Source organism: Myxocyprinus asiaticus, chromosome 44 (genome assembly GCF_019703515.2).
Source record: "Myxocyprinus asiaticus isolate MX2 ecotype Aquarium Trade chromosome 44, UBuf_Myxa_2, whole genome shotgun sequence".
In the NCBI taxonomy this organism is placed as follows: domain Eukaryota; kingdom Metazoa; phylum Chordata; class Actinopteri; order Cypriniformes; family Catostomidae; genus Myxocyprinus; species Myxocyprinus asiaticus.
Genome location: NC_059387.1, coordinates 17,199,259 through 17,213,230, shown reverse-complemented (window position 1 = coordinate 17,213,230; position 13,972 = coordinate 17,199,259). Strand labels below are relative to the sequence as shown.

At 41.2% G+C, this 13,972-nt stretch overlaps 1 protein-coding gene across 1 annotated transcript in view; it reads left to right on the top strand.

The window, feature by feature from the left end:
• jph1a (junctophilin 1a) overlaps positions 1-13,972 on the top strand; it is a 57,268-nt gene that overhangs the window by 14,958 nt on the left and 28,338 nt on the right. Inside the window, exon 3 of the mRNA XM_051686939.1 lies at positions 13,506-13,624. Coding sequence (XP_051542899.1) covers positions 13,506-13,624 — 119 coding nt within the window. The remainder of the gene's footprint in view (positions 1-13,505; positions 13,625-13,972) is intronic.

The window sequence follows — 13,972 nt, the reverse complement described above, 5'->3', positions numbered from 1 at the left end:
CCGAATGTCCATGGTATATTCCATTTAATAAAAATTGATTTCGACAGTTCACTCTACTTAGCACCTATCTTTGTTTTCCATCCATCCATCCATCCATCCATCTACTGAATCCATATTTCATTGCAAAATAGCATTCAGTTGCTCTATGTCATTTTGGAGTGAATCCATGAAGTGATGTTGTGTCAGAGCGTGTCTTCTTGTGTTGTAAGGTTTTTCTATGTTTCTTTTCTCTGCACATTTGCTTTGTTCATGTTCAAAGCACAGATTCATTCAGGAGCGCTGTTCTCGTTTTAAACAAGAAAAAGCATGTTTTGTGGTGCTGAAGCTCTTTTTCCAGATTTAATATACTGACATTTTGCTGGCTGACCTAGAGTCCTAAACAGTAAGGCCGATTTAGTGCCATCGGTCTCCTTTGAGCAATGCAGTCGAATATGTAAACAAAATGCCACTATATCAACACGTTCATATTTACAATGGCCGACTGAATTCCTGTCACCATGTTTATGTAGATTATTGTGTCCCTTATACTTTCAACTTATTTACAAATCAACAAAACTGGGATAAATTAATGTTTTGTTGTTTTATTTTAGCAAGCCATTAATTATGTCCATGTAATTCCACATTCTGTTGGGTACCCAGCACAATGTATGCAAGTAGCACAAGGCCACATTTACATATATGCAATATCTGATGCATATACAGTACTGTGCAAAAGTTTTAGGCACTTGTGAAAAAATGTTGCATAGTGATGATTTCTTCAGAAATAATGCCATAAATAGTTTTCATTGATCAATTAATGTCATACAAAGTCCAGTAAACATAAATTAAAGCTAAATCAATATTTAGTGTGACCACCTTTGCCTTCAAAACAGCACCAATTCTCCTAGGTACACAGTTTTTCTTGGCTGTTGGGATGTTCCAAGCTTCTTGGAGAATTCACCTCAGTCCTTCTGTCTATTTAGGCTGTCTCAACTGCTTCTGTCTCTTCATGTAATCCCAGACTGACTCAATGTTCAGTGGGGGGCTTTGTGGGAGCCATGCCATCTGTTGCAGAGCTCCCTGTTCTTCTATTCTATTATATTTGCAAAAGGAATATTTGGGAGTCTAGCATTTATATTTCCTATTGACACATTAAAGCTGAAGATATAAATAACCATCTTAAGACAAATCTTTTTGTGAAACATCTTATGTACCTAAGCCTTTTGCACAGTACTGTATGTAAATGAAACACTGTGCTAATTGTATGCAATTTTAGGTATGCTAACACTATATTTAACCATCTGACAGCTTATTTGAAGTGTATTTTACTAAGTGGTCTGCAGTATATGGTTAATACATAATGCATGCGGTTAGTTGAAATGTTCTGCATGCTATACTCCATCTAAAACTCTCTTAAACAGCTTTTTCCTATTTAGTATTTCATATTGTTAAATATACTTTTATAAGTATTATGCATGCAGCCTTTATGATGTTTTATGAACTATTTAACATAAACTAATGATGGCAAAAATGTGATGGTTAGCAGTTACAGGACCTAGTTTTCTGTTATAGCATCTTTGGGGGGCAGTTTTTTGCTCAGTGAATCAAATGCAAATATCTCTAATAAAATGTAGGAAGGAGAGGTTTGCATAGAAAGAAAGAGAGAGAGGTGGCCACATTCCAATTGCCAACATCAGCTCACAGCAAAACGGTGTCAGCAAATGTAGCAGAGATTCCGCAAATAGCTCCGGGTGAAAGTGGACCTTTTGCAGTGATCTGGAGGCAGTCTTTGGTACCAATATCCCCATCATAACCATTATATGCAAAATCACAAAACTGGTCTCAGGTCAGTAATATATGTCAGTGTGACGAGGAGGAGGGTGTGGCTGGGCCGTGAAGCTGCACGGTCAACACTGAATCAGCTGATCAGCGGGAGAGCGAGATAAATGGGAGCCGGAGACGCCAGTTCAAGAGAGAGAGAGACGCACACGGCCGCATTGTGTGTCCTTATGTTTTATGTTGGTTTATGTTTACCATTAAACTTTATGTTGACTGTTCAGCCGGTTCCCGCCTCCTCCTTGCCCATCCTTATACTGTTACAGTGGTGCTGAAACCCGGGAGGGAGGAGGGATGCGCTTTTGTGGAGTCCTCACCGCTGCCGACTGCCTGGGGACGGAGGGGTCACTGCTGGCCGCTGAGAGCCGGAGGAACTGCTGCTGTCCACCGAAGAAGGGGAGGAGCGGTTCCGTCCGCCAGGGTAAACATAAACTTAAACCAACATAAAACATAAGGACACACAACGCGGCCACATGCATCTCTCTCTCTCTCTCTCTCTCTCTCTCTCTCTCGAACTGGCGTCTCTGGCTCCCTTTTATCTTGCTCTCCAGCTGATCAGATGATTCTGCGCCGGCCGTGCAGCCTCACGGCCCGGCCACACCCTCCTCCTCCTCACACTCAGCTTTTCTCAAAATGGGCCAGTGGCCTGAGGAGGACCAGCCAATCCCTGGGGCGGGTAGAAGCTTGTTTGTCCCATGTCCTGAAAGCAGGTCGCATGCAGGGGGTGAAATTCAAGTGCACCGTAAAATTAGAGGGGTGTAGAGATGCATACCATGGTTTTAAATACCCAGGGGTCTTGCAGTAGGTACACACAGATACTGATGCATTTTGAAGAGAGAGAGTGTATATTTGATTGTTCAAAGTATATATTTGTCTACCCACATTTTATTTATTGCAGTTGTTATTCATATTTCTCAAATGTTATTTTATCATTAGATTTTCATAATTTTGGTCACATTGTTGTTATTTAAAATTGTACAAATTCCAGGTATTCCGTCAATAAATATGTCTTGAAATTGCATATATTACATATTAAAGGTCGACTGATAGTGTATTTTGATTATACCGATAACTAAGGTGATGGGAAAGGTCGATAATGATTAATCAGCCGATAGTTTTTAAAACTGATTTATAGAATGTAAAAACAATCTTACATTTTCCTCGCTATGACGGCACAGACAAAGAGTCCTAAATGAATAAAATCCCAGATGTAGTTTATTGTTTAACCAAAATCCCCCCATTTTTTATTTTTTTTTTTGGTGCATAACGTTGAACTTTTAAGTATATAAAAGCCTGAAACACACCGGGGACTCTTATTCTGAAATGGCAAAATGATGAAAAAAAACTATCGGCAACAATCGCCATAGATTTTTGTCGACAACGATAGTTCCAAAAAGCAACTATCAGCATTGATTAATCAGTATAATCGATGTATTGGTCTACTTCTATTACATATACTGTATATATTTTGTTACATGTTTATCATTTACATGCATGATTTGTACTATTTTCAAGTATTTACATTAATATGTAGAACAAGTGCTAAAAAGTCTCTTTAAGAATGGTGGCAGTTCAGCAAGCATCTCACAGAAAATGTTCTGGTTGAGCACACATTACGAGAGTGGAGTCACATTACTTTACTGCATCTGTGCTATGTGTGATTAGAATTAAATGTTTCTTTTTTTGTTGTTGTTTTTGATCAACCGACTCTAAAGAACAGAAAGGGATATTATTCAATGACAAATGGATTGTGTGGATCTCATCTTTGGACGCACATTACTCTGAACGAGTCAAACCTAACCTTTACTCTCAGCACACAGTGAAAGGATCTCTGCACTGAACTTTGCATAGAGTAAAAGATCGATCTTGGGATTTTAAGAATCTATATCGGGATCGTTCAAATGAAGATCGCGATTAATCAGAAAATCTATATTTTTACCCATCTGTCATCCCTATTAATTTTATTTTAAGCTATACATTTTGTTTTAAAGGTTCAACAAAGCAAAATCCAATTCTTTGCACGTAACCTCTGTGTGACAAGGAGGAGGGCGTGGCTGGGCTGTGAGGCTGCATGGCCGGCGCTGAATTAGCTGATCAGTGCCAACATAAACTTTATGTTGACTCTTCAGCCGGTTCCCGCCGCCTCCTTGCCCATCCTTATAATGTAACTGTATAAGGATGTCAACATACATTTTAATGGTAAACATAAACTTAAACCTACATAAAACATAAGGACACACACACAACATAGCCGCTTGCATCTCTCTCTCTCCCGAACTGGCTTCTCTGGCTTCTCTTTATCTCACTCTCCCGCTGATCAGCTGATTCAGCGCCGGCCTTGCAGCCTCACAGCCCGCCATGCCCACCTCCTCGTCACACCCTGCAACCTGCTTACGCATCCCCTGGGGTGAGGATATGCCCAGTTGGGAATCACTGTTCAAGAACATCATCACACTTTATCAGTGTTGGAGGGTCAGTGTGGGTTTGCTTATTGAGTTTTAAAATGAAGGCCATATGATTAAACATCCTGTTGATTTGCCTCCATAACCCCACAGCTTTCATAACCCCCAGATAGAGCTATTTGCAACCTCCTCACACTTCATCACTTCCTTCACACTGTCTACATGAGTACACCACAATGATCGTTATTATGTAACCATCAGTAATAGAGATGCATGTGTGTCAGAATATGAGGATCGGCAGAATGCACCTCTTTGTCCCCATGATATGCTATTTTTTGACCAGGCAGCCAGACTATCCCAAAACATCTGGCCTCTTGCATTTTAAATATATTGAGATCATGGTTAATAATTAAAACAGACCTCCACTTTGTCCAAGAAGGGTCTAAAGAAGTCATAAACATCTCAATCCATCTTGATCACTGGATAGAGCTGATTGGTACTATTTAAGGCACTAAAGTCGTGTTTCTATGGAAAGTGCTATGCAAGCTGGAAGAGTCCTATTAGACCCTATTCTGCTTTGCACCTCTTTGGACTTTTCTCATATTTGGAGGCAGTTTCTACCAGAAGCACTGAATTAAAATAATCCCCGGCATTTTAGAGCATTTATTTTTGTGATTTTGATGCCGGATTGCGTAATAGTTATCGTAATAGCCCTGGAACAACAGTAAAAATCCCCAGCCGATGCCTAATGCTTACACTGCACAGACACAATCTGGCAGTTCTGTGAGAAGATGAAAACAGTGTGTGTTTTGCAGCATGTTGGGGGTTTTGAAGGGATTTGAGAAGCAGGTCACCTCTTGATTTCCATCCATAAGCTTGTGTCTCAGCACGATGCGTACTTCATTAAAGCCACCCAGAGACAAAGCCCGTCATGATCCCAAAACACCACAGACTGTTGATTTTTTTTTGTGATGTGGTGTTAAGATAACTTCATGATGGTTTCTGGTGATAATTGTGTTCAGTAAGAACTTGGTTAAAATGTACACATAGGAGAATAAAATCATAAATGTGATCTTAATTTCTTAATTGTTCTTCCCACATAGCAATGATTCATTTAGATTAAATAAAGATACAAATTAGATCTAATCTAAAATAGATTAAAGGGAGAGCATATAGAGACTTTTACTTGAGTCTCTTCCTTCTCTAATTTTTATTTTAAAAAATCTGATTTTCCTGACAAAAATATACCAGTAATCTCACAAGATTTCAAAAACATTTCAAACTGTGCTCTGATTTGCCAAGATATCAAAGACTGCAATCAAAAGTCAGAGCTTTCAGTCTTTATACATTTCCAGACAAATTTATGAGTTGTGCATTTCATTGTACTCTAAACACATAATTTCAATAATTGCCTCATTTGCGTCTATTTTTATTTCTCCTAATTTTAGGAAAAACAGCTGAGACAAAGATATTTAAATGAAGCATTACTGAGCACAATAAATTTCCTCTGCTACACAAAAAAAAAAAAAAAAAAAAAAAAAAAGTGGTAACCTGCAATTGTTACCTAAAGGATCTATTTCTACGTCATCTAACCTATAACATTTTTTTGGGTGTAACCTAATTAAATAATTTGTTTTGACTTTAATTACCGCTTGAAGCAATGCACATTTTTACCTGATTTTGTTTTTGTTTGTTTTTTTTCACAGTCTAAAAAAATATTAACCTAAAAATGTGCTTCATGTGGTAACGTCTAAACTACCTGGTTTACTTCAAATTAATGTTAAATATATTAAAACATATTTAATATCACTATATCAACCTGAATACATAACACCAACAAAATACATTTAAGGGGTTGGGTCAGGTAGAAATAGCTCCTTACAGTACAGTGACATTTTACGGTGTGTGAATGAGCATCCTTTGTAATTAATTATAATTAACATTTTATTATCACACATTTGCACATATACAGTGAAATTCTTTTTTTCACATATCCCAGTTAAGCTGGGGTCAGAGTGCAGGGTCAGCCATGATATGGCACCCCTGGAGCAGATAGGGTCAAGGGCCTTGCTCAAGGGCCCAACAGTGGCATCTTGGACCCCCAACCTTCTGATCAGTAACCCAAAGCCTTAACCGCTGAGCCACCACTGCCCCTAAATGCCCCTTTGAGCAATACATCTTTTCTCTGGATATCTTTGAATGTATCATTACAGCAGTGGTATCCTTATCTAGTAATGGAAAGGATTTATTTTCAAGAAATAGATAGTGTTGTCTTAGCAGATCTCAGCAGTAGGGCTGGGCAATATGTAAAAAATATTTTTGCGACAATTGCCTTAAAAAATATCGCGATATCCGATTACATCATCAACCCCCCTGCCGAGGGTCGGTGAATTTGTTTTACTGTTTTTTGCTTTAAAAATTGTATTCATTTATTGAAACACGAAAAACATAAACAATCAATTCAAATTGTACTTTAAGCAAAAAAATATCTTATTTAACCACCTCTTCAAATCCAAACATTTACCGTCTCCAAGGCCCCATTTGCCATCACGCAATCATCCGTCAACACAGATGGAAAATTACTAATAGCCTACAAATTAAGAACTAAAGACAATTATAAATGTAAAGACAATAATAATCAAAATAAATAAGCCTAAATAATGCTGCCAAATGTGTGTGTGACAAGGCTCTTGTTCACCCCCAAATGAGGAAGCGGGAGACAGGCAATATTCCAATTTCAACAGGTAATTTATTTTTGTAAACTCAAACTTGCTTTTCAGTGCACTCTCAATGTCCAACATAAACAGCACAGTCTCGGGGTTTGCATTGTATCTCTCCCTCTCCAGGAGCTCTGGCGTGGGCTCGTCCCGAATTACTGCAACAAGAAACAGCTGTTAGACTTAATTATCACCCAGGGATGAATCCTTACCACTTCCCCTCTCCCTGGATGCTCAACCACGCCCTCGCACGCCCCCCCCCCTTCTAGAGAGGAAATCTGCAACAGCCATCTGTGCCCCGGGACTTAAAAGGCTGTAACACCAGATACCAATGGGTGATCCGTGCGTTGGTATCCTTCATGCGGTGGAGCCACTGGAGCGAGAAGCACTGGAGGGTGAAGGCCCGCCAAGCAGGTAGTATCGGAGAGTGAGGACTGCCCACTTAATGGCCAAACATTCCTTCTCAACAGTGCTGTACTTAGTCTCTCTCAAAGAGAGCTTCTGACTAATTACAGCTTTCACCTGCATAAACTCATCATGTAAACTCAAGATGGCGCCAAGTATGGCTGCTGCGTTGCGAGCTCCGACACAACATGGTAGTGTTTTGTTTGTTTTGTTTACAATTCTTATGTTTTTTGTCTTGGATGTCATCTGCCTTATTGTCTATGACAGACAAACACTTTTGGACATTGGTTCAGCAATTACACACCGTAAACCGGACTTCAAATTCCTCAATGCTGACCCTCAATGTATTCTACTGGCAAATGTTCAGTCTCTGGATAACCAGCTCTGCGAGCTGAAAACGCGGATTTCTTTCCAACGAGAGATGAGGGACTGCTGCATTATCTGCCTTACAGAAACTTGGATGTCTGCGGAGATTCCAGACTCAGCCATTGAACCCGCGGGGTTCTCTGTGCACCAAGCGGATAGAGCGAAAGACCTCTCAGGTAAAAGCAGAGATGGTGGTGTATGTTTTATGATCAACAAATCCTGGTGTGATCAGAGGAACGTACATTCTATCAAGTCTTTCTGCTCTCCTGATCTGGAATTTCTCATGCTTCTGTGTCGACCATTCTGGCTACCGAGGGAATTCACAATAGTCATTATCACTGCTGTGTACATCCCGCCACAAACCGGGCACTCAAGGAACTGTACGGGATTATAAGCAAACAGAAAACCGCGCATCCTGAGGCCGCGTTCATTGTGACCGGGGACTTCAAATCAGTTGCACCAAAATACCACCAACACATCAGTTTCAACACACGAGGGGACCGGGTTTTGGACCATTGCTACTCTGCCTTCCGGGATGGCTACAAATCCCTCCCCTGCCCACCATTTGGCAAATCGGACCACTCTTCCATTCTGCTTCTGCCCACTTACAGGCAGAAACAGGAAGCACCCACCCTCAGAACGATCCAGTGCTGGTCAGACCAATCAGACTCTACACTACAAGACTGTTTTGATCACGCGGACTGGGAGATGTTCCGGTCCGCCTCTGATGACAACATCGAGCTTTACGCTGATAGCGTAACGTGTTTCATCAGAAAGTGCGTAGAGGACGTCGTTCCGACCAAAACAATACGGATCTATCTAAACCAGAATTCATGGATTAATAGCGATCGCGCGGCACTTAATGTGCGGACCTCCGCTTTTAATTCCGGGAATGCAGAGGAGCATAAACAAGCCAGTTATGCACTCCGCAAAACTATCAGAGCAGCCAAACGCCAGTACAGGAACAAGACTGAAGGACAGTTTAACACCACCAACTCTAGAAGCATGTGGCAGGGAATTAATATCATCACGGACTTTAAAGGGAATAAAAACTCTGCAGTGAACACCGCTGCTTCTCTCCCAGATGAGCTAAATTCTTTTTATGCTCGTTTTGAGGGAAATAACACCGCCCTCGTGGAGAGCGCTCTCGTGGCCGAAGCTACAGAGGTTAGTTCACTTTCCGTCTCTGTAGCGGATATAACCCGATCCTTCCGACGGGTGAATATCCGCAAAGCCGCGGGTCCAGACGGCATTCCGGGCCGTGTCATCAGAGCATGCGCACCAACTGGCTGGTGTTTTTACGGACATTTTCAACCTTTCCCTCTCCTTGTGTGTAGTCCCCACATGCTTTAAAACATCCACCATTGTGCCTGTACCAAAGCAATCCAAAATCACTTGCTTAAATGACTGGCGTCCTGTTGCTCTGACCCCCATCATCAGCAAATGCTTTGAGAGACTAAACAGAGATTACATCTGCTCTGTGCTGCCTCTCTCACTGGACCCATTGCAGTTTGCTTACCGCAACAACCACTCCACTGATGATGCCATTGCATCTACAATACACACTGCTCTCTCCCACCTGGAAAAAAAGAAGACTTATGTGAGAATGCTGTTTGTAGACTACAGCTCAGCATTCAACACCATAGTGCCCTCCAAGCTTGATGAGAAACTCCGGGCTCTGGGCTTAAACAGCTCACTGTGCAGCTGGATCCTGGACTTCCTGTCAAGCAGACACCAGGTGGTTAGAATAGGCAGCAACATCTCCTCATCACTGACCCTCAACACTGGAGCCCCGCAGGGCTGTGTTCTCAGCCCACTCCTGTATTCCCTGTACACACATGACTGTGTGGCAACACACAGCTCCAATGCCATCATTAAGTTTGCTGACGATACGATGGTGGTAGGTCTGATCACTGACAATGATGAAACAGCCTACAGAGAGGAGGTGCACACTCTGACACACTGGTGTCAGGAGCACAACTTCTCCCTCAACCTCAGTAAGACAAAGGAACTTGTGGTGGACTTCAGAAGAAAAGGCAGGGAACACAGCCCCATCACCATCAATGGAGCACTAGTGGAGAGAGTCAGCAGCTTCAAGTTCCTGGGTGTCCACATCACTGAGGAACTCACATGGTCTGTCCACACTGAGGCCATTGTGAAGAAGGCTCATCAGCACCTCTTCTTCCTGAGACAGCTGAGGAAGTTTGGAATGAACTGCCACATCCTCACACGGTTCTACACCTGCACTGTAGAGAGCATCCTGACTGGCTGCATCTCCGCCTGGTACGGCAATAGCACCGCCCACAACCGCAAAGCCCTGCAAAGGGTGGTGCGAACTACCAGACACATCATCGGAGGTGAGCTTCCCTCACTCCAGGACATATATACCAGGCGGTGTATGAAAAAAGCTCAGAGGATCATCAGAGACTCCAGCCACCCGAGTCATGGGCTGTTCTCACTGCTACCATCAGGACCCGCACCAGCCGACTTCATGATAGCTTCTTCCCCCAAGCAATCAGACTTTTGAACTCTTGATCTCCCACGATCAAAATACATCAGCACTGCACTTTATTACTCTTACTCTTATATCTCACACCGGACTGTCATAAATTATATTATTATTATATTAGATTCTCTCTTAACAACTTACTATCAGCCGACAGCCTGAATGTCAATACAGTACAATACAACCTACTGTACATTCTATATATACTATATATACTTTTTTATTGTATAATGTGTATTCTATATTGTGTGTATTGTATACTGTACAGTGTATGTTATTATTTGTATATTGTGTTGTGTGTAATTATGTGTATTTTAGACTTTAATTGTGTTGTGTTAATCTGATGTTTATTGTAAATTGGTATATGTCTTATCACTGTCACGACTGCTATGTTGCTCGGAACTGCACCCACGAATTTCACACACTATTGCACTTGTGTATATGGTTGTGTGACAATAAAAATGATTTGATTTGTTTTGATTTGATTTGAAACGCCTTTTGACACTGTTCCGTCCACTATTAGGAACAGTTACCTAGTTAGGTACAAACCTACGATAATAGCCAGCCTCAGGAACTGTCTTACCTCCTTTTTGGTCTTAGGTCTCAGGGAGGCTGCAGTCGCTGCGGTTTTATCAATTTCGGGCCACACCTGCCCGTGACCCAAGTTGAAGCCTAGATACCGTACCTCCACCCGCCCAATTGTGCATCTCTTAGGGTTTGCCGTGAGCCCCATTCGCCTCAACGATCTCAGGACAGCCCGCAGATGTTGCAGGTGCCGCTGCCAATCATTACTGTAAATAATTATATTGTCTAGATTGGCAGTGGCATAAGCACTGTGCGGTCTGAAGATTCGGTCCATGAGCTGCTGGAACATAGCCGGGGCCCCCAAACAAACCAAATGGAAGCATGTGGAGAAGGCCGTTTTCTCACAGGATATTGGGGTTAAGGGGATTTGCCAATAGCCCTTTGTCAAATCCAGTGTCAAATAAAAACAAGCTATGCCTAATCGATCGAGCAGTTCATGAATACAAGGCATTGGGTGTGCATAAAATTTAGACACCGTGTCTTCCATTCGATAATCCATGCAGAACTGGACCGACCCGTCACTCTTAGGAACCAGCACTACCGTGCTGGACCAGTCACTGTTGGAATCTTCTATTACTCCCATTTCAAGCATTGCATCCACCTCTTCCCGTACCACTTTTTTCTTGTGGTTGGGAAGTCGGTAGGGATGAGTACATACCACTACCCCAGGTGTAGTCTTGATATGGTGCTGTATGAGGTTTGTACGACCAGGTAGAGGTGAGAACACATCAGCAAACTCTTTCTGCAACTTGGCAACATCTGTGAGTTGAGACGGTGAGAGGTGGTCTCCACAAGTAACCGGGGTGAGATGACTGGTCGCGTTTTGCGGGTGGCTAGTTTCACACCCGGGCCACTGTTTAGTATATTTGGAGACTTCCCAGATTCATGGTTTTGCCATTTCCCAATATTGTCGATCATGTCTGTTCGCAATCGGCATCGGAATCTTTGTAAGACATTGTCAATATCCAATTACATCTTCCTATCACCCAGCCCTACTCAGCAGTATTTTTTTCCCCATGCTTGTCGTCTGTACACTGAGAGGCGAGTGTTGCTGTGGTCTGTACCCTCTGACAGGATTAAACGCTTTGTTCCCATCCATTTGTAAAAGCAGGATTTGGATTTGACAAACATGGGGGGGGGGGGTCAGCACACCCCTATAGCGCTTTACAGGCAAAGGAATCCTCCACCATGCACACACAAACACACATGCAGAGGCACACACGCACACATGTGCACATACATACTGTCCCCGTCTGTCTCCCTCCCTGTACACAGCTTAAGGCAGACCACATCAATACAAGAGTTTATGCATCCTCGTTTCAGTGACCAAATCACAAATACGAGCATTTGGCAAACAACTCAAATATACACATACACTACCGTTCAAAAGTTTGGGGTCACTTGCCTGAAATGTTTCTCATGATCTTAAAAACCTTTTGATCTGAAGGCGTATGCTTAAAAGTTTGAAATTAGTTTTGTAGACAAAAATATAATTGTACCAACATATTAATTTATTTAATTACAAAACTAACTTTTTATTTAAAAAAAAAGAAGTTTTTGAAATGGATGACTTGGACCGAATAATTAAGAAAAGCAGCCACTAAGTGCCCAACATAGATGGGAACTCCTTCAATACTGTTTAAAAAGCATCCCAGGGTGATACCTCAAGAAGTTGGTTGAGAAAATGCCAAGAGTACATTTCTGCAAAATCTAGGCAAATTGTGGCCACTTTGAAGATGCTAAAATACAGGGGTGGACTGGGAAGAAAATTCGGCCCGGGATTTTATAGAAACTGGCCCAGAAGTTGTTGACCAGCCGTTTTGTGGCACGCTCTGCATAATGCGGCGGCCCCATTTCGCGGCCGGCCCACCGGGAAAAGTCCCGGTTCTCCCAAGGGCCAGTCCGCCATTGCTAAAATATAACACAGTTTTGATTTATTTTGGATTTTTTTAGTCGCAACATAATTCCCATATTTCCATTTCTATTATTCCATAGTTGTGATGACTTTACTATTATTCTAAAATGTGAAGAAAATTTAAATAAAGAAAGAACGATTAAGTGACCCTAAACTTTTGAACGGTAGTGTATACATGCAAGAAAACGAAAAGAGCTTCTAATGAGGGCTTTTTTCAAACCATATAATTATTATTTTTTTAAATGTATGTAAAATACAAACATTTCTTTCAGTTCAGATTAATCGGTTAAAATGGTTGAAGTTTAAAGTTGAAAACTTTTTTTTTTTTAATAAGTGATTAAGTACACTCATGTGTATTTAAGCTGCAAAGAATTTTAATAACTTTGACTCTTGACATTTTTTATGTTTAAAAAAATAAAGTAAACCAAAGGAACTTGACTCGTGTGTTTTAGACTAATTTTTTATTTATTATTTTTCATTTTTATCATCTCTGAAAAAAAACATTTGACATATGCTTTATTTTGGCCCCCACATTTTTTAATTTTGGTAGAATTTTTGCTGTGAACTTTGGTAAATTTCTGCCCCTAGTGTGTATTTACTTGAAAAATATAGGCTTATATGCTGCATTACACAATTACTGTATTTTATTACTTTATTTACTTCATTTTTTTAAGAATTACACTTGACTTTTACAAACCACTTCCTGTTTATGTGATTTGTGTAATTGGATGCTACGGTTGAATACTGAGAAAACGGTGACTCATGTTATTACTTGTAATTGTATGTGTGTGCAGGACAGCCCATGCTAGAACTAAGAGTGAAGCTGCAGACCAGGCCGCACTTGCAGCCTGTCAGGAATCGGACATTGCCAGAGCTGTGGCCCGTGAATTATCTCCCAGCTTCCATCAACCAGGTACAGTTACATAAATCAACAAAGATAATTTCTGAAAAGCAAAAACACACTCACTCAAACTAAGATTTTCCTGCTGAAACTAGCAGCAAGGCTGGTCACCAGCAAAACTCAGCTGACCAATGATGAGTTGCTGGTTAAGGTAGTTAAGAGGCCTGCGTGAGACACCAGTACACCTCCATCCCATGCTGGGGACCAGCATTCAAAAGCAAAATGCACTGAACAGCATGGCTATGCTGGTGCACCAAATGACCTTTATCATAATAAGGACTTTTATTCTCTAAATTAAGCTATTCATATTTCATAATGTACATTAAAATGTTTGTTTAATTTTTTTAATTTATTTTGATT